Genomic DNA, 21,532 nt, shown 5'->3' on the forward strand with positions numbered 1-21,532 from the left:
CAAACTGCTAGATTTTGGGGGAACTTTGTGTAAATAATGTTTTAATATTTCATTAAAAGAACACGCTGAAGGGACAGTCTGACAATTAGGGAAAACTGGAAAAAAAAAAATCTGCAGCCAGCACCAGTAAAACCATAACTTAAATATGAATTAAACAAAAGAGATATAACATGTTAATTAGTGAGCTCCAGGGCTACTGTTTCCCCCTGTTTCTGGTCTTTATGCTAAGCTATGCTAATCAGATGCTGGCAGAAGCTTCATAGTTTATGGCAGAGAGGAGTGGAATCGATCTTCTGATCTAACTCTGGGCAAGAAAATCAACAGGCACATTTCCCAAATGTCTTTAACTATTCCTTTAAAAAAAACTGACATTTAATTCATATTTGAATTAGCATATTTTTAATGATAACTTTATTCTGCACTTTGAACCTACCTATGATAAACTAACCACTAAATTCATCTCAGTTTTTTTTCTGTCCCACCCTTCTGTCTCTGTCCCCACATATGAAAAATGAATATCTTTCCTCTACTGCATTTCTTCATCTTTGTCTTTCCCTCGTTTGTTGCAGCTTCCTTTTCTGCCATTTTTCTCTTCCAGACTTTGTGAACTTCTTTGTGAGTTCACAGTAACAACTCAGTATTTCACTTGTAGTTTTTTTTTTATTTTATTTTTTTTACTTTGCCCCAATTCATGAGCACACTCTTAACATGAAATTTACAGTATGTAGGAAAAGTTATGGAGTCGTATTTTCATCCTGAGAAAGTTTTTTTGCAGTTCCAGTCTCTTTTAGCTAAACTAAAGCTCAGCAATAATGAGTTGCATTACTCATACATTTTTTTAAGAAATCATGATTTCTGACTTTGCAGCTTGCCCGGTGAGCACCCACCCAAAGCAAGCAGGCAGTGGTATAATGATAAAACAAGCAGCTAATCCCCAACAACTGCAGCCTCTCCTCTACTGATCCTCCTAGATTAGGCCTTCCAGCACCCGGTACCCCCCCCCAAATATTTAACCAGCATACTGTCCAGCTGGGGAGGGAAGAGAAAAAAGCTGGAAGGGAGGTAAGAGAAGAATAAAGAAGGAGAAGCGGCAGAAGGCACGAAGGTAAGAGGGAACAGAATATAGAGAGGAGGGAGAGATGAGGAGGAGGGAGAGAGATATGTTAACTGGGTAACATTATGTGCCCCACCTAAAAGGTAGAAAAGCCGTCCTGCCTGTGACTTTAACTGTAAACAGATGTAGGCTGTTTTGCTCCAATAGTGGTGGTTACATCTGAATGTTTGGCTTATGATGGAGGGTGGTGTTGCTCTCAGGACCAAATCAATGAGGACTGAACGAGTCACTACAACTTGCAAGTGTGTTGCCATAGGGACAGTCCTGGTCATGCTGCTACTAGTGACAAAGAACACACACAGTTGTTTTTCATGCCACAACCAACATAGAACCACAACATGGTTTGCGACTGTGCTGTTGACAATAAAAATGCAATGGCTACCAATGTGTATTAATTTAAACTGATAAGACTTGTTAAGTCAGACCAATCAGTCCTAATAGTGTAATGTACGTATGAAAGTACATTTAGTGGGTTTACCAGAATTTATTTTGTTGTTTTTGACACAATTACCCAAGTGGCATCAGGAAACGGGAAAACAGGTGTGGTTCTGAGACCCGTACGACTCGATACGATTCTAATGGTTTGGACAATCTGGAACTGGACAAAATGGAGCCGGTTCTTGATTCCCACCCTTACCTTTAACGGGCATTTTTCAGATCACACGATCTGGCTAAGAAACATTTAGACTCCATCTCTACTCTCTACTTGTCATGTCAGCTACAAAACCTAGTACACACTAAGGTACAATAGCGTATGCATAGCTGTTCTTACACAGTGTACTACATCTAGCCTCAGGTGTATTAATGAACATCTCGCCAAAAAACCCATACAGAGATAAATCATGGAGAGAAAATGTTACTATAAATCCCATGATTTCATGGAGGTTGGACACATTTTACTACTGTCACACAACTCCATTACGAGCGTCAGTGTGTTATTTGTTTTGTTTTGTTTTCTGGCTATGAGCAGGTTCATATAATTTTCACTTTTCAGGATTGCCAACACACTCCAGGGTCAGTTCCAGTATTCACATTTAAAGAAACATTTTTGTATGGAAAAATGAAATCAAAGTAAACTTCATTACAGGATGAATCATCCTTTTACCTTACTCATAGGGACAAATTAATGAGTGTGGTTGCCATGGTGACACTAGTGAATTAAGGGCTGTTTGCAGGATTTCTGATCCAGCTGTCTGTGTGTACTACTTTTCACGCTGGCACTGAGACCAAACCCTTCTTCCTTCTGCTCAACATATTTCCTCCATTCCTTCTTTCCCTCTGTTTAAAAAACAACAAAACAATTTCTCATCTTTACACAGACACACAAACTTATCCGTTGTCACTTTCCTATTCACTTGAATGGGTCTCTTTTTCTTTTTTCACCTTCTTCAGTATCACAATCTCCTACCCCATATCTCCATTTATACAATAACCTGTTTATTTATTATACAAGGGACTATTTATGAATTTTATATCAAAATTGTGATTTGAAAGAACTGAAATAATTTCAAATCATTGTAGTTTCAATAATTTAGTGTCCTAACAAACTGTAGCAGGTGAAAGTTTCAGTCAGCAACTGTTGATTTCAGCAGCTATAATAAAAACAGAGGCAGGAAGGGGGAAAAAAGAACTTTAGAAATAACAGCTCATGGAACTCGTCAGCTATTATCTCTTATTCATCTTCCTCCATCCCCACTATTACTTCCTGTTTCTCTGGTCCAACTATTTTTCCAAATCTTCCAACTTATATTTCCTTTTCATGCTGCATAGATCTCATCAAGGACAGCTTATGCTGAGTGAGCAGATAAGGGTTGAAGCTTCCTCCACAAGGACAAAATTGACAGCATTCGACACATGTATCAACTGATTGACAGTGGTTGGTGCTGCTAAACCTGAATCCTTCAGTGGTCAGGGCTTTGACTGCAACTCTTAGGCCACCTGCAACCTCTTTTCCAACCTGCTCATTATGTTCTCCACGGTTTAGAGGTTTCTTTCTCTCTCTCTCTCTCAGCCCTTTTCGTCAACCTTGTTCAGTTTTTTTTTTTTTTTGCTCTTTCCTCTCTTCTTCAGCTGGAGTAGGTGCTCCCAACATCAGGCTTGCACTGAGGACTCGCTCTGTATTTCCTCACGCTTTGCATCTGAACACTCAGGCAACGATGATAGTGGTGTGTGGTTAATATGTTGAGAGAAAGGATGATTGCCAGACTTTCACTTAGCTGTGAAAAGTTGGCAACAGCTGTGTTTTACAGTCCTCAGCCTTCAATAGCCAAACAGATTTCTGCTTCCCTACTGAGTGTGATTGTAGTCAGTCTCCCAAGCTGCCACCAGATGTTGACACCCATCCTACAACTATGGAATACGTTTCTTAAATTTAGGGCTAAGAAATCAATTGGAACTTTAAAAGTAATTTGGTAGATTTATTTTTATTTTTATTTTCACTACTGGCGAATTGGTATAAAAAAAAAAGAAAAGGTAATACTGAAGTGGAAAAACAGATCTCTGACACAGGCTACAGATGGTCGGAGTAGAGCATTGATAAGATTTTGTCCTGACTGAAATTTTGTGGCATGACATAAACACACAACGTGAATTTTTGTAGCCAACACAAACACTGGCCTACAGGTGGGTGGCAAAAAAACTCTGACACATACACACACACACACACACACACACTCTGCTCTTTGATCCAACAGTAGAAAGAGCAGTCTTTTAAACCACACACACTCCCACTTCATCTAACCTTTCGGTGTGACCCGAGAGTGACAACAGAATTCACTGAACAACACTGAAGAATTTTGTGTGGTGTCACACTATTGAACCCTGGGCTCTGTGTGGGCCTGTGTGTGTGTGTGTCTTACGGTCATCTACTTAAGCACTCTTCTTTTGTTGTCTTCGGTACTGAAGTCATTGACGGGTCACAGTAGTCACTGACGGAGCACCTGACTGACTGACAGCTCTGTTTGTATTGGCTCACACAGACAGCAAGCATGTGCATCAAATCCTAATAGACTTTTATCTTGTTTAGATGTTTGAGAGGCAAAATCGGCAAAACAGCATCTGAGACAGTAGATTATATTAAGCTAAACTGAAATTGAATTAAATTAGTTAAATGGAAAGTATCAAGAGAATCAAAGTGATCTCTCCCCCATCAAGAGAGACATGTAAGAAAATCACCTTCAGCAACAAAAGCTACAAATACATTTTTTTTTTTTAAAGCAAATTCTTCTTAAAGTAAATTATTCATTTTTCAAGTTACCAAAACAAAATCTTATTTGCCAGTTAGTTGCCGTCATGACAACACATTCTTCTATACATGCACTGTAACTGAATGTTTCTCCAAACAAACGGTGTGGCAGAGGGACAATTAATGTTCTCATAGCTGCTGGAGGATGTAGCTACAGTAAGCGGTTGGGCAGAACACACAAATAGCTCAAAAAAGTGCTCTGAGAACACATTATTTGGCCTCTGTATTATTACGTGTCGGATGTGGGCCGCAAAAATTTTTGAGATTTCTTAAGTGGGCCGTGATTTGGAAAAGGTTGGGAACCACTGGGTTGGAGGATATGTAAACTAAAGTATAAAAACTCACATTCTATAGACTGAGAGTCACGTGTGCTATGGGCAAAATAAATGCATTTCTACAAAAGCTGTCACTACATCTTCACAAGTTCTGTGTAAATATTCATTTTCATATTTTTCTGTCCCACATTGCCTTCATCTCCATACTGTATACATAAATTAAACGTAGCTGGTTGGATCTCATGGAGTGTTTACCACTGTCGAGGAATGTACACAAGCACTTTTTTTTTTTTTTCTCAGGCAAAAATAATGAGGTGACTGGAATGTTAGCCACAACTCTGCAATGTTTAGAAACATTAACTTATTATAAAACTCATATCTTCATCTCCAGATGGGTGCAGCCTCAGTGGAAATATTGCTAACAAGCTAAACTAATAAGCTGATTCGAAGCCCTCGCTGCAGCATATTGAGCAGATAGCTTTTCACAGGATGAAAGCGTTAAACTTTGACTTAGTCTATACAGGGCCCAGAGTGTATGCATTTCCATAAGAAAGTGCAACACAGCAGAAAAGTGGAGTTTTTAATACAGTTTTCCAAAAGGGCGAACCTGGCTACATCGTGTCGGGAACACACATAAACATACAATATGTTGTCAATATGTATGTATATGTTAATCTATATGTATATGTATGTGTCTATGTGTGAGTGTGTGTGTGTGTGTGTGTGTGTGTGTGTGTGTAAGCCATCTTAAATAAGCCCTCTGCCTCTCTGTTTGGCTGGGAATAAAGGTACTGCCATTGACATTATTTGGAGTAGTGTGTGTATGTGTGTGTGTGTGTGTGTGTCTGCACTACATGGAGGCCACTGCTGACAGTGTGTCAAGCAACCTGTCAGACTTGGAGGAGGATTATTATCTCCTTCTGTACGCTCTAATTCCACCAGCTTCAAACTCTACTCTACTATGACAGGAGTGTGTGTGAGAGGGTGTGAGAGTAAGGCAGCCATTAGAAAGAGAGAAGAACAATAAAAGGCCAACACTCTGCCTCATTTCAGATACTGTTTACGCTCTGTACTTAGTTGTGTAGTGCATGAATTTCGTTTTGGTCGCATCTCACATTCAACACGACTGTTATGCATGACGGTCACTGGTGTTAGCTAGCTAGCATTTGCGTTAAAGTGCACGGTATCAAATCATAACAGCCTGCTAAATTAACCAAACATATCTGACAACAGTGTACTGGTACTGAGTAGAAAAACAAATTTTGTGTAGAATTTTGTAACTTCAATTTGTATGGTGTAGTGTTCACCGTTGGAACCATGGCAACAGCTGAAGCATCCTCAGCCTCCCTTATCACAAGCTCTGCCATGTAGCCAAGATGGGGACAGAGTGCACTGCATGTTGCCTTAATCGTCAGTGTGCATGCGCTTATGCACTCAAAGAGGCAAGTGTAAGTACAGAAGAATGCAAATTGATACACGCTGAAAGTAACAAGAATTGCTACATAGCCACAGGTGTCTCCGGGAGTGGAAAACAACTGTCTTGTTTTTATTCTACTTCTATCACTTCTTTTCTTGCACTGAAGTTAGCATGCTAACTAGCTAGCTCCGGTCCATCTCATCACTTTCCGATACCGAGTTATTGTAGCATCCAGTCTGCCCTGAAGAAGTAGCGCTGCTCAGCAACAATGGCTGAACCTTTTGTCAAGACCGGTAAGTCAACAGCTGTTAATGCTAATGCTAGCTATGTAGCAATAGGTAAATTTACAAATAGCTGCTTTAGAGTTATCTCAATTCTGAGTGTGTCATTTGTTAGTTTTAAGGTATTAGGCAACTGAAATTACAAACCGTAATTTCCCGGTGCATATTGTCAAACGTCTATTGTCAGGATGCGTTGCTACATCCCCACCCAGGACGTATGTTAATGCAAAGGGTGAGATAACATTAACATAAGCCCAGCTCAGTTTTTTGTTCAGTTCAGCTGAGCAGTTTGAGAAAACTAAACCTCAAGCATTGAGAATATTTTGAGCAGTCAAACAGACTAAAACCATGGCATTATGTGGCTTCTGGTACAGTCTGCAAACACACTGAGCCCTGCAGATATACACGTAGACTCACATTTACATATACAGTACACGTGCACCTGAATATACAGTATGCATGCAAAACTCACTCTCTCTGTCCGTCTCTCTTTCACACAGACATGCACACACCACACACACCCACAGAGAGGTCTGTCTACAAACATCCTAAGCTCAACAGCAAATACAGCTTGTGCCACCCGTATGCCAGCCTGCCAGTCTTCTACTCCCTCTGCAAACCCAACCTGTTACTAATGAGACGAACACAAACAGCCAGGCAGCTGACACCAAGACCTGTCAGTGTGTACGTGCGTGCGTGTGTGTGCACGTGTGTTTAAAGTGTATGTAGATACCATTTACCGACGTAATAAATGTTTATTTAGGCTGACTGTGTGGTAATTAGAATACAGATTTTGTGCTATTGTGATGTAAGTCTGTGTGTGTTTGTCCATCTGTTATTTCAACTAGACATCCACAGAATTGTGAAAGAAAAAAAGAAAGAAAGAAAGAAAGAAAGAAAGAAAGAAAGACTGGGTTTTTTGTCTTTCTTGTCTTCGGCAGAGGCAGCAGGACAGGATTGGACATGCCTAGTTTCAAAAAGCTCAAACTTCAGATTTAACCAAACAGAAAAAAGCCTATTGCTCGAGTCAGTGACTCTATCCGCTTATTGTAGCTTATGGCAGACACTAAACATAACCTCTATGCGCATAAGCACACAGAAACAAGTTTTTTAAACTAGTGGGCCAAACATCAAACACTTATTCCAAACTTCGTTGGAGATTTTCTGTCTTTTAATTTCACAACAGAAATCAGAAACAAACAAATGACTGGATAAATGTAACAGCAAAGTGAGGAACATAAAGGGCTCAATGAAAGTGACTGAGTATAAAGTCTGCCCTCAGCTACATGCTGACAGACCACTGGGGGCAACTGTAACTCTGTAGTGATGGCACTCCAATGCCCCGGTTGCCCCCTGTGACTCCATCTGCTCCCTCCGCTCCCACTCAAGCATGACAGGCTTGAATTAGACATGTTAAACAGAACATAATAGTTAGATTTTTACACATAATGTCCTGTTCTCCACCTGAGAACTAGAGGAGTGCCCCCCCCCCCCAGAGAGCCTGTGTAAAGGTCCTTCTGATGTGGCGCCTGGTGAGGCTGAGACCAAACTCAAGACTAACAGCTTCCACACCTTTCCTGTGTGGTCGGTGTCGGACAGACAGATGAAAGGGAATGAAGAGGCTTGTCAGGGCTCTCTGGAGATACTCAGTCTCGCTACAATCCTTGTTCCCCTTTGAATCACATTTCCAGACACACCTTGTGCAGTGCGTTGCTTTTTTTTTGTGTGTGTGTATACTGTACTTGCAATTTACTTTACACATGTTTGCATGCGGAAATATACTGTATATGTATTTAGCATGCTGGCATTCTTTATAGTTATGCACCGTACACAAAGTATAAAGGTGGTATTCCTTTAGTACTAATACCAATAAGTGTCCCATCTGAAAAGGTTTCAAACATGGCAGCCAAACCTCATGTTCATCCTACTGAGACTGTCCTATACGCCGGGAACACACTGCTTGCGTTAAGAGTGCGTGGCGGCTGCTGACGCTGAACGACTGCAGAGAAGCATGCGTGTGTTTACACCAGCTGCGTGTCTGCTGCCGTGTCTCTTTCCACATAGAGTTTGCAGGTTACTGGGATGTTGGATTTCTTTTCATAAATTAATTAATTTTTCGCAGAAAACTTGCCACTGTCTTCACAAGCAGCTAAAGCATTTATTTCATGTCTGTGACACATTCAGCTTCAGCCTAGAATTTAAACTATAGTGAGTCAGTGAGGCAGTGTGTCCGCCTTAACTTGTTAACATGGGCGCCAGAAACCAAGATGTTCCGCAGCCGCCACGAGTCCAGTGTGTTCCTGGCCTAACGGTACTTTTGTGTTTTTCAGTCTGTGTGTTCAACATCTATATTCATCCACTTTTTGTCATTCTGCTGTAGCTAAGTGAATTTGCAGAAAACATATGGAGAATTGATGCATGCGTGTGCGTGTGTGTGTGTGTGTGTGTGTGTGTGTGTGTGTGTGTGTGTGTGTGTGTGTGTGTGTGTGTGTGTGTGTGTGTGTGTGTGAGTGTGTGAGTGTGTTCAGGGAAATTTTTCTCTTTGCCTGCATTTTTGTGATTGTACATTAATGTGTGTGTTTAGGGATGTTTTTCTGTTTTTCGGTGTGATGCAAAGTTACGTCCGTCCAAATCTGTTTGTGTGTGTTTGCATTCGCTTCCGTACTATAACTTTGGGAGTCTGTGAAAGCCTCTAATGAAGTCTTTCCAAGTGTGTGTGCATGCATGTGTGTGTGTGTATGTGTGTGTGTGTGTGTATGTGTGTGTGTCAGTGTATGTGTGTGTGTCAGTGTCTGTGTGTTTGTGTAAATGCTGTACCCTCTTCTCCAGTTGTGCCAACTGCTCCTTGTAGAAGGCATCCAGCGCTTTCAGCTGTGAATCTTTCTTCTGTAGCTGCTGAGCCTACAAGAGAACACACACATACACACACACACACACACACACACAGGGTGAGATAGAAGGAATTTCTACAGTGTGTAATTCTGTGTTTTCTCAACACAGTGTAGGTGACTGGTGCAGTACAGTAGCAGTCCTGGTTTTTGTTTGTTTTTTTGTACTGTTTTTCAATTACAAGTACTCAGATAAATTTAAATTCCAGTGATAATTTCTGTTATAGCACTTCAATATTCAAGTATTTTTCCTTGCTCTGTATTTTCCCCATTTAAAATGTCTCCTTAAACAATGTCCTTAGTGTTACTTAAAACACAGGACTCTCCCAGGATGTAACAATTCATGATGATGATGATGATGATGATGATGATGATGATGATGATGATGATGATGATGATGATGAGTAGTTATGGAATCGTTGTGACCCGTTTTTGTTATTTTCACCTTAATCTCTGAGGAAGCATGTTTTGCCCATCAGTTTGGAATGGAAGACAGCTCAAAACACTACAATACCCATGAGCCTCAGCCTCAGAATCTGAAGTTTTTAAGTACACATGATTGTATCTTTGATTTTTGATTGATTGATTACCGTACAAAGTTATTCATCTTTTGCTCTAGAGAATCTCACGTCCATCCAAGTAGTGGAATTACTGTGACTCATCAAAAATTGTTAAATGGGAAAAATTAATGGCACCTTTACTTCCAAAACCAGAAGCAGAGCCAGAACCAGAACCAGAACCAGAACCAGAACCAGAACCAGAAGCAAGGGGCCCCCAAAATAGAAGAATGAATGAATTTCTCTGCCTCAGAGTCATATTTAATTAAAATCAAATATAATGAGTTTGATAAATAAATGTTTTATGATGACTTTTTTTCCCATCTATATTCACTTGACATTAGCATCACACACAGAAGGGAACAAATTTATACACAACACTAGGAAATGCATGCAGGACAAAACGAGTCCAAAATATATTCATGTATCACAATCAAAGAAAAAAAGGGCCTGAAGATGCATTCACATTCATGCACACACTATCATTAGATCCAAAGACACTCAAGTGTCTTTGGGCCAACACACTCATTCTCACACTCTCTCTCTCTCTCTCTCTCTCTCTCTTGGTCTCTCGACCGTGTAGTGTTTGGTACAAAGGCCTGTGCTATAAAAAAATAAAATAAAATCCAAAATTCCTCGAACAGCAAGCCCCAACCCTCTTTGAAAATCTTTGCTTTTCACCTGCCTTTCTATTCACCAACCCTTTTATCCATCCATGGCAATCTATCCCCGTGTGCCTGTGTTTGTGCCAACAGAGAAAATCACGCCAGACCCCCAACTCGCTGCAGATCATATGTTATTTTCAAGCAGTTATGAAGGAGTGAAGATGACAAACATACTCATATGTGCACAAAAACAAGCCTGTGCCCAAACTGGCTCACACAGTAAATGCACATGCAAACAAGCCTTCACACTGACTGAATGACAGGAGGAAATAAAATCACGTGAGAGAGCGACACAGGAGACAGAGAATTGAAAAAGGAGAAAACAGAACACGCAGAAAGAGACAAAGAGACATAAACAGAGAGAGAGTGGGATCATAGAGAAATGAGACTTTCTTGTTCCTTTTAGTTAGCATTTAATTCAATAACTTCATTTAATGTTTGATCTATATCAAATGCAATCACTGACTGGAGATTGCTGCTGTTTGAGAATGTTGGACTAGAAAAAATAAAAAATGTTTTTATTTCAAGTTCAACACAGCTTCATAAAAAAAACATCTGTAAATCTACACCTCAGCTCACATCCTGGTATTTCCCTCCCATTGCCTTGGAGGTGCAGCCTGCCCCCCGACGGGACCCTCCCAAATAAAAAATTAAAAAACCCAAAATATTTTATTTACCATATTTATGTGCACTCATTTCAGCTCAGTGTGAGAGTCTCTATTGTGTTTTACTGTCATTTACTGTCATGTTTCTCTCCTCTCCTCTGGCTTCTGTTTCACCGTGTGTGTGTGTCTGTGTGTGTGTGGGGACACACACACACACACACACACACACACACACACACACACACACACACACACACACACACACACAGCGCAGAGCCAGGTGGAGGAGAGACAGGTTGACAACTCGTTACGTTAAGTGCAATTAAAGCTTTCCAATAAGTGTTATAAATCCCTCTAAAACCAAACGTTTGGTTTGTTGGGCCAAAATGTAATTTTTGAAATGCATGCAATCTGATGACAGTGTCGAGGATGCAGCAGCAGCTGCTGCTGCTGCTGCTGCTGATGGCAGGGAAGGATAGTCGTGGCCAGAGCAAAGGCAAAGATATATGGAAGGGATGGAGAGATGGAAGAAAGAAGAAGAAGAAGAAGGACTGATGGAGGGAGATGGAACCAGGAGAGATGAAAAACTGAAGACAGAGATAAACGGATGGGTTCTACAGAATAAATGGGTTCAATTTCTTTCTATTCAATCAAATCAAACAGGCTATTTTTCTCCAGAAGCTGCAATTTAGAGTTATTTTACTTTTTTCATCAGTCAAGGATTTTGGTTTAATAGAAAGTATTAAGAATAATTTTAATCAGCACATTGATGGTTTCAGCTTTTTTTGGACAATGGTGAAATAAAACACTGAGAAGTTCAGAAAAAGCAGCAGAACAGAAGAAATGGACAGAAGAGCAGGAATTTGAAAACTGTTACAAAGCTTACCATCACCTCCATCTCATCTGGCGACTGCACAGGTTGGGGAAAGGAGAGCAGAAAGAGAAGAGAGTGTAGAGAAACAAAGCAGGGTTAGGACAGAAAGATCAAGGAGGAGGGGGAACAGTGAGGAGATACAGCTGCAATTAATCACAGATTTTCATCTGATTAAATTCCCTCAGAAACATCAGTTCCTATTGTTTTCAGCTCGAACAAAATGTATTCAATTTCACAAGTAATCCTGGATTCATAAAACCATGACGCAGCTGACACAGTATCAAAACTTTCAAGGAGTCAAATCAGCTGGTACGTCAGTAATCAGCTGTACATTTGTCTATACTCTATTTTACAAAACTGTAGAAGGATCCCCACATGGATTACGTGAAAATTATGATGTCATTCAAGCTGTTTAAACTTGCAAAAATGTTATTTTAGCAATTTGCCATACAGCATTTTGAGTAACGAGCAGATAAAGAACTGGTATGTGACAATGTCAGTGGGAAATAGTAACTAATATGTTAGAAGTAGCAGTGTATGGAACCTGATGGCTGAATGATTCAGCTCAAATGCCCTGAGCAACGAGTCCCCAGTTTGACTCCAGGCCGGCCGGACCATGTCTTTCCCTTACTCTCTCCCTGCTTTTTTAATGTCTGTCTCAATCTAATACGGACACAAAACTTGCCAAAAAAATTAAAGTAGTGCCTTAAAGTATTAAATGCCAAAGGTCATTTCCAGACATCTTCTTTCTTATTTAAAACTTGAGAATCTCTGAATATTAAAAATATTTTCAATTTCAGAACTTGAACTGAAACGAGCATAAAAACTAAAAACTTCCTACTTCCTACTTGACTTTTTGAATTAATGAGAAACCTTTGCATTGAGCAGTTAGCTAAAGATGTAACTTCTGGGAAATATGAATTTGCCAGTTCAAAAGTTACATCCAACTTTGGCTTATCCTGAAAACAATGACACAATCAGCTTCGTGGATTACATTTATTTGCATAATTTCAAAATGACTCATTTCAAAATGACACTGCATCACACTGTCCTCCTGCAAGCGAACTGCTTTTCTGCCTCGATCCTCACTGGTTCACGGCTGTTGATGGACTCTCAGCTCTCAGCTAGTTTGGAATATGTTAAAAAGTAAAAGCTTAGCAGTTGTGCCTTGTAAAACAGAATGGCAATTAGCCTGTATAAACAAGACAATCTGGTTTCTTTGCCAGCGAACTACACGAGGAGCAGCATGTTAGTACTGTCACAGCAGAGGATGTTTCCTCAGATTAGAAACTTGTTGCTTTGAGCCACAGTATAAACATTAGGCTAACGTCTTGTAACTTGCTACTGTTTGAGCACATGTATTTCATAAAGCTTATTTTGATACCAGACGGGCACAATGTCACACTGGGAAACCAACGTGTAGAAAGTTGAAATAATAACTACGAAGCCTGTCTTTGTATCACTGTTTGAACTAAGCTAATGTACTTAATCTTACACATCTGGTGCAGCCAGCAAATTAAAGCCAATCAATATTTTTCAAGCATTATTACCGCAAAGCAGGTCTGACTAACAACACTGTGGCAGTGAAAAAGTAGCACCACTAAAGAGAAACTGGGGGTGAAGACACGCACACATGCACACGCATACAGAGGGAGGAAGATTCATCATAATTATCAGGGCTGCTGAACTCCAAATCAAATCAGAGCCGATCGTCTGTGTTTCATAAACAGACCTTAACTGAGGAGAGACAAAGAGCAGGAGGGCTTCTGATGTGAGAGATACCTGCACTGTGAGCTGAAAAAGCTGCAGCTGCCGCATGTTAATGCAGGTGAAAAGAGGAACTGGAGCTGTTCATGTGTTAATTTTATATGTTAGACAACTATCTGTTTGGCGGGGATTAAGCAGAAACAGAATGGATTTAATTAAAAAAACACAAGTACCCTTCCTATCTGTGTTTTTCTCTGTGTTGGTCCTGTTTTAATTTGCAGTCTGAGAAGAAACTGCAAGTGAATCAGATGACTCCTCTGGTGTCCCTCCAGGGACCTGCGAGTCTATGGTAGATAACAGCCAGCCAGGCGTGACTTTACACACAACACACCACACCACACACACATCAAGACACACACACACACACACACACACACACACACACACACACACACACACACACACACACACAAAGGATGGGGCTGGGGCTTGCATGCTGATGTTTAGTCTGTCTCTCTTTTGGGATACCTGAAAGAATCTGTTTGTGTCAGTCATTTAGTTTTTGGGTTTTTTTGTCTCCACTAATGTGTATCAATGAGCCTGTTATTGTGTCTTCCTACTTCAGACCGCATTTAAACTGACATTTCAACTGACATCAGCACTGCGTGAAACAAACATAGTCCTCTGATTTATTTCCATCTATCTTTTTTCGCCAGCACAGTGGGGGTGCCATTGCAGAGGACTCCAGCTAAATAAACACATTCTCATCTGGCAAAACAAAAGTTGCACTTGGCTCACGCCGTCTCACAACGCGATGCAATGTCATCCAGCACACAGTGTTCCCGCAGTCAAATACATGCAAGCTCACATTCCTTTCCATTTCTACAGTTAACCTCACAACTGCCAAGACGGATCAAATGATGACTGCCGTCACAACTTTAAAGAGTTTTTGAATCTTTCCACATAATACAAATGTGATAAGCAAACTCTAAAATATCTAAATGTGTTATTGGGGTGACCTCAACAGTTCACAGGCAGCAGTGATGAGATATGCATGTAGACCTACCAACCAAGGGAGCAGTGACTGACGTTAGCAATGATGGAGGTGACTGCCTGATGTTCTGTTATGACTGAAAGTCTCCCCCATATGGTGGTTTGACCTTATGGCTGCGTATTCTTTAAAATTGTTGATCGGATACATTTTTTTGATACCTTACTTTGAGGAATATGACCAAGATATTTTACAAAACCCTGCTGTGCCTTGGTAGCAGTGTGGCTTTAGGGATGCGGTGTATAGTTTGGGATTGTGCGATCTTATCCAGATCAGCCTATCGCCATCCTGTGAAATTGCCAATAGCTGAAACAAATTGAACAAAGTGACGTGCTGTCTGTCCATCGATCTCTTCTGCTCTGTTTAATCACAGTAAGGCACCTACACAAAACAAACAGCGCTTCAATGACAGTCAGCAGGTTGGGGAGTGTGTTTGTGTGTGTGTGTGTGTGTGTGTGTGTGTGTGTGTGTGTGCGCATGCATCGATGTTGCAAGCCTGGTTATATGCAAGCAATGCCGAAGTGAAACTATGACATGGCAAATTAAATGTAATACTACAAACAATTATAATAACAGCAAGTTAATACATTAATATCGTCTTGACAATGGAAAAGGCATAATAGAGGCGATTGCTCTGATGATCATCGATCACCGTTATCAATCGTCCATCAGCACAATGCTAATATGGTTTAACTAGTGACATTCCCATCGGCCTCAGCTGTACTCAGTGGTTAGCGCTAATTAGCAAATGTTAGCATGCTAACACGCTAAACCAAGATGGCAAACCTGGTAAACTTCATATCTACTTAGCATCAGAATGTTAGCATCGTAGTTGTAGGCATGTTAGCATGCTGATGTTAGCATTCAGCTCAAAGCACCATCATGCCAAAGTATAGCTTCACAGAGCTGCTAGCATGGCTGTATGGTCCTAGTCATTGATTTAGAGAAGGGAACCAAACTTCTTAAATTTCAAATGTTTAAATACTAGAACTTTGCTTAAAGAAAATCTGGCAAAGAATGGGTAAAGGTATGATTAGAGAGTAACTGAAGAAGAGTATGAATCTCAGCAAATATTCAATGCCAACTTTTGGTCTTTGACTGTTTTCAATACTCAAAGCAATAACACAGAAGTATTGATGTTCAATAAGCAATCTGACCCAGGAGTCAAGAGCAGAGCCTTAAAATAAAATGTTTGAGAAAAAAAAAATGTTAAGGAAGAGAAAATCAATTCAACAATTAAGTGACTGTCCTTCCCAAACTTCTTATAGTAAAGCAGCAGCACTAGCCTCACAAGTGATATACAGCGAAAAAGTTTTTACCCCTAAGCTTCAAGAATGATGAACAAATCTAACAAACACACCCAAGTCATCTCAGGATTATCCCTTTACAAAATGAATCCCTAAACTGAGCGCCCGAGCTTTGCATTTGTTCATGTTGGATTGCTGTTTTTAAGTCTTGTTTGGTATCAGACTCGCCATCGGCTTTTTGGCCAAGTGCACCTGCACACAAAAGGAATTCAATTTGCTGAGATGCTCGGTTGAAAAGGCAGTGTAAAATTACAGGGATATTACGCACTGTGCTTTTAAGATGTACATTAAAAAAAGGCAGTGTTGTCACCAGGGAATATGTTTAATTTTACTCTGCACTTAAGACAGATATTGTCTACAGAAAAATAAACAAATAAATAAATAAATAAATGTAGCTTTTAAAGCAGCAATCAGGTCACCGCACACATATCAGAATACTAATTTGTTCAGAGACTCACACTGTTTCCTCCTGTCTTTTGTCCTAATGCTTGAAGAAATGCTGTGTTTTCATGCAGGATATCAAATATATTTTCCTCTAGCTTTTTTAAAAATTGTACTAAACACATACGAAATCACAAAAATGAAAACAATAAAATATCTCATCTGGTGGAGAAGAAGAAGACAGGAAGTTCAAGAAAGAAAGAGGAAGACCAAATACCTAACAAATGTAAACAAGTGCAGAAAAATAACTTTGGTTATTAAGAAGGTGCATAATTGAAAATGGCAGCTGCTACCCATGGGCTAAATGGGAGATTGGCTTACAAACGTATTACTGTATATTCTTCCTGCCCCAGGCGCCTTCAGCATATGAATCAATTCAGTACACAGCTAGAAGTGTGAAGCATCTATTTAGAAGCTACAGAGAGGAAAAAATGTGTAAATGTGTGAGGCAGAATAACCGAGCCAGAGCGAGTGATGGGAAAAATGAGCTGAAAATGATAAGGGAAAAAAAAAGGGTTGAACAGTTAAAAAATGAAAAAAAAAAAAAAATGAAAAAAAAAAAAAATGAAAAAAAAAAAAAATGAAAAAAAAAAAAATTACAGTGAGACAAAACGAAATCCTCTCAAGAATGAGGGAGCAAGCAAGTTGTGCATCTGTTGCGGAAACATCTCACAGCGAAACTGAAACCTAGCAGAGACGTTTAGACAGCTCTCATTGTTTATAATACAGTTTTGCTCGTTAGCTGGAGCTATGTTTTTAGAAAATAAATGACAGTATGAATGACAATCTAAAAGCTCCAATCACAGTGCCATGAGACAGGAAAACAACCAAAACAACCAAGTCACCAACAGACAGACACAGAAGCTAACACTGCTGCCATCTGGGTAAAATACTTATAGTGTTGAGAACATTTCTGTAGTAGATTCTGCACTGACTCCCACCTGATTGCAGTACCTGTACCTACAGAGATGAAAGAGACTTTCTGGGTTATTGACCCAATCACTAACATGGTTATGTTGTTGACATGACATGACTCTGTGCAGTGGTTGAATGAAACTAACATGTTGATAATTATTCACCTATGAATCAATGAAGATCAACTTCAACCATATGCTCACGTTGTTTTATAAAAGATAGTGTGGGTAACAGGGGCCGAGAGAGAGGAGGTGTCAGAAGACTGGAGAAAATATCTTATGTCAATACGAATATATTCTAGGTTAGTCACTTTGAGCTCAGGTGGCTGAAAACTCCTCTTAACTCTCTAACTTTTACTCAACAGTTCAATGAAACCTGTCCTTCTCTTCATTGAAGGAAAAATTCATCATAAAACGATAGATATTAGACTATTTGAAAGATTTCAGACGATAAAGTCAATATGTTCAAATAGGGACGGTTGTGTCTATAAGCTGGAAACCAGATCATCAGCTCAAAATTTATGCCAGCAGGAAAAATTCCCAAAATTACAATAAAAAACACTTTGGATGTTGTTATAATTTCCGACAAAGTCCATGTTTATTTGTCAATAAAGCAGTACCAGGATCAATACATAGACAACATTATCACTGTCTAACTGCTGGGTCAAATGTTCTACCTGTGCGATATTAAAATACTACTTTCACATCATATCAATAGATTCCTAAAATGAGGCTTTTATAAACATACTGATGACTCAATCTGTATTGAGACATGTTATTGAAATGATGTTAAAGAAGTCAGTGAGAAGTGTCGTACTGACTCCGCGCCGCTCTGGACCGTCCTCTGCGTCATCTCTGCCAGTTGGCTGCAGCTGTCTACATGTCACACTGCCAGTTGTGCGATGGCCTGGACAGAACGCCTACACTGAGATGTTCGTGTCTATCTGCTGCCAAGAGAAGTCTGATACAGTTCGTTAGTAGTGAGGAGACACCACCACCACCTCCACCACCTACACCACCATATGAATAGGTGAAAAGCATTGTATGAATGTGCTTCCTCTGTTTCTGGAGGCCTGTTATCTTTTATTACAGAGGAAGTCCTGCTCAAGTCTCAACTAATGTTCATAACCAACAATTTCATTCTTTTAGCTCTTCAGACCACCAGAGAAGACACAGTGGCAAGAACCACTTTAGAATTACCTCCATTTAAGTCTAAATCTGTCCATGGTCAGAGTTACTTTAGTTTACTTTTCCAAGTTATTTGAACTAATAACACACAAATCAATTTATCCTTCTCATCCATATTGAAACACCATTCAAACATTCACAGTATACGCTGGAAAAAGTATGTGGACCCCTCGGCGAATGGCATCAACAAAAGTTCATGGTCTCGGGAGTTACCAAACCTAGAGTCCAGTCAGTGAAAGAAGACTGAAGGTGAAGGTTAGAGCTACTTTGAATTATAAAAAAAAAACACTTTTTGAATTTGCTATTCAAAAGAAACATCTGCTGAAAGGGTGATAACGTCATTCCACGGTCAGACAAACTGTCAATAAATGGAGACGATTTAGTTCTGTGGCTATAAGCGGGCGCCCGGCTAAGATGACTCCAAAAGCTCAATGCAGAATGATCAGTAACAACCCCAGACTAACAGCTAAAGGCTGAAAGGAAACACGGAGCTTGTTAACATCTCTGTTCATGAGTCACACAAATCACGGTGGATGGCCAGGTTTTTAAAAAGTATTTTTGTGATTTCGTTTCTGACACTCAGGCATCATAAAGGCCCCAAATCTTTTAAAACAATACCAGGCCCTGATAAACAGAGTCCAAACCAAAAATGTAAATATCTGTCATTAAGCTCCCCACTTCTTTTCTTTCTTTCTTTTTTTTTTTTTACAGAGCTCTTCTCTACAACAGCCATATCGTACTGCAGGTTTTCAAACTACATTGTAGGAACAACAGATGGCGGCTGGCTTAACTGTTAGCGCGTCTGCCGGGTAGACGCCACAGTGATATCAGCCACGGAGGGCCAACTCACTGATCCAGTACAGAGGGAACACATGAAGAGAGCATCCGAGGGCAGCAAACCAATGTTAACAGTCCAACGGATCATCAACAAACCGCACGGGCGCAGAATACTAGTCTTTAGGGCTCACAAGTACGCCTGTGACAGACATGTATAAATATACACTCACGCTTCTCACTCTTCCCCCTGTGGGCAGTCTGTGCGCTGTGTAGCCATCTGATAGCAGCAGCAGCAGTCTGCTCTCCCGTTCCCTCGTTCTCCCCCTCTCTTTATTTACTCTGCTGCGTTTATTTAACACATAGCTCCCAGCGAGGCAATAAATTAGCACTCAATATTAATCTGACTGATAATTACAGCTAGGCAGCTATACAGAGAAAGGAGTAGTACAATAGTGGCCACTGGCCCTTCTCCTCCTCCTCCTCCTCCTCTCCTCTGTTTATAACTTTACCCCTTTTATTCCGACTGCTCCATTTGTACCACATCCCGTCTTTAATTTTTTCATTTAAGTAGTTTCTACATAATTATGAGATGTGGTCTAAAGTAGTTCAATGGGCTCGACAGTGTGCAGTGCTGGTATTTCAAGTATCTGCAAAAAAACACACACAATATGTAATTTGTGATGTTGTATTTGTGTGTGTGTTTTTTTTTTTTTTTTATTATTACAAGGATCTTAGTCATCACAACGTCTGGTTTAGCAAGAGATATTGGATGCGGATCCCCCAGAGTAATGAGAGCAATTCCCTTTGGTTTAACATGTGTTAATGTCTCTGTGATGTTGGTGCAATGGCCTGGGACCATGACTTGATAGGTCTGAATCCCAAAATACACCGTCTTCAAAATTTGGCCTGTATGCCTGCATGTTTGTATCGTCACATAGACTTGGTAAATTTGCCAGAATATGATGTTTAAAGATGTAAAAAAAAAAAACACGATTGGCTAAAACTTTAAACAGTCAGTGCACACATTTTTCCAACTCACCAGAATAAAAAAATCTGATCAAAAATTGCATTAAAAAAAAATCCTACCTTAATTTACAATAGGCCTTTTTCACAGCTGACATTTTGACTTGTTATTGTGGAGAAAGTGCAGGCCCTAATAATGACATTAACAACACCTCTGTTCTATTCAAGTGTCTCAGTGAGCCGTGACAGTGTTACAGTGAACCAGCATGAACAATACCAGGACCCTGACAATGAAGTTGCTAAATGGAATTCAGCCATCATTAATTTCCTTTACACCTGCATTTTTCCTTCTGTGAAATGTCAAAATGTCTAAGTCCTATTAAGCTGCAATTTAATACTGACTAAGCTCAGCTCATGATGATTGGATGTTCACTACAACAACACACACAAGACAAAACACTTCCTCATTTGCAGCAACATTGTTTTGTTTTTTTTGCCAGCAGTTGTGTTGCTGAGACTCTGCGTTGAACGTGTCAAGAACCATATACTGCACAACTGCAATCAAACCCTGCTGAAACCGTCTCATTACTGTCTGCTTGCATGCCCGAGTACAGCGTTAGTTTGGAGGCGAGCTGACGTGGACCGTCAGCAGAGATGATCTTTTCCCGGTGAGAGTTGAGGACTTCAGGAACAAGACCGAGATGTTTAGACACGAGCCTTCCAGCTCCCAGGAAGTGTTGAGAATATTGATTTTGCAGTACTACAATGTATATCCCAGTGCAGTTGGGAACATTGTGACACCTTACATCTTTTCTGAGCTGTATTACAGTATTACAGCACACAAGCTATATTGAGCACAAAGACGCAGTGCACTACTCCTTAACTGCTCCAGTGAGCTATAACGTAACTCATCTCTGGTGTATAAATGTGACTCTGTCAATTACAGACTGCTGTAAGTGTGCTGGTTTTTCAGCAACAATGCTGCTAAGAAATTTCGATAGATCTACTCTGATGTCCATTCTTCTCTCAGTCTGCCCTGTTTTTTCCAGTGTATCAGGATTTCCTGTCCGTCTTCCTGCGTATGTCTTACCTGATTAACTGACGGAGCAGAGGGAGGCGAGTTTTTTGAGCAGCCTAATAGCTTTACATGCAGAACCATGTCAGCTGCAGCTGCAGATTACAATTACTGATACAACTGTGGGCTTATCTGTACCTCAGCCTCCTCCTCCTCCTCCTCTTCCTCCTCCTCCTCCACATCTACCCA

General features: G+C 40.2%; 1 protein-coding gene across 2 annotated transcripts in view; it reads right to left on the bottom strand.

Moving 5' to 3' along the window:
- The window catches only part of chchd6a (coiled-coil-helix-coiled-coil-helix domain containing 6a), a 79,205-nt gene that overhangs the window by 41,957 nt on the left and 15,716 nt on the right, over positions 1-21,532 (bottom strand). The window contains exons 5-6 of one of the 2 annotated variants that reach the window (XM_056385889.1): positions 11,933-11,956; positions 9,149-9,232 (exon numbers count right to left, since the gene is read on the bottom strand). In XM_056385889.1, coding sequence (XP_056241864.1) covers positions 9,149-9,232; positions 11,933-11,956 — 108 coding nt within the window. The remainder of the gene's footprint in view (positions 1-9,148; positions 9,233-11,932; positions 11,957-21,532) is intronic. The other variant, XM_056385890.1, reaches the window with a different exon arrangement.

The sequence above is a fragment of the Seriola aureovittata genome, chromosome 9 (genome assembly GCF_021018895.1).
Source record: "Seriola aureovittata isolate HTS-2021-v1 ecotype China chromosome 9, ASM2101889v1, whole genome shotgun sequence".
Classification (NCBI taxonomy): Eukaryota; Metazoa; Chordata; class Actinopteri; order Carangiformes; family Carangidae; genus Seriola; species Seriola aureovittata.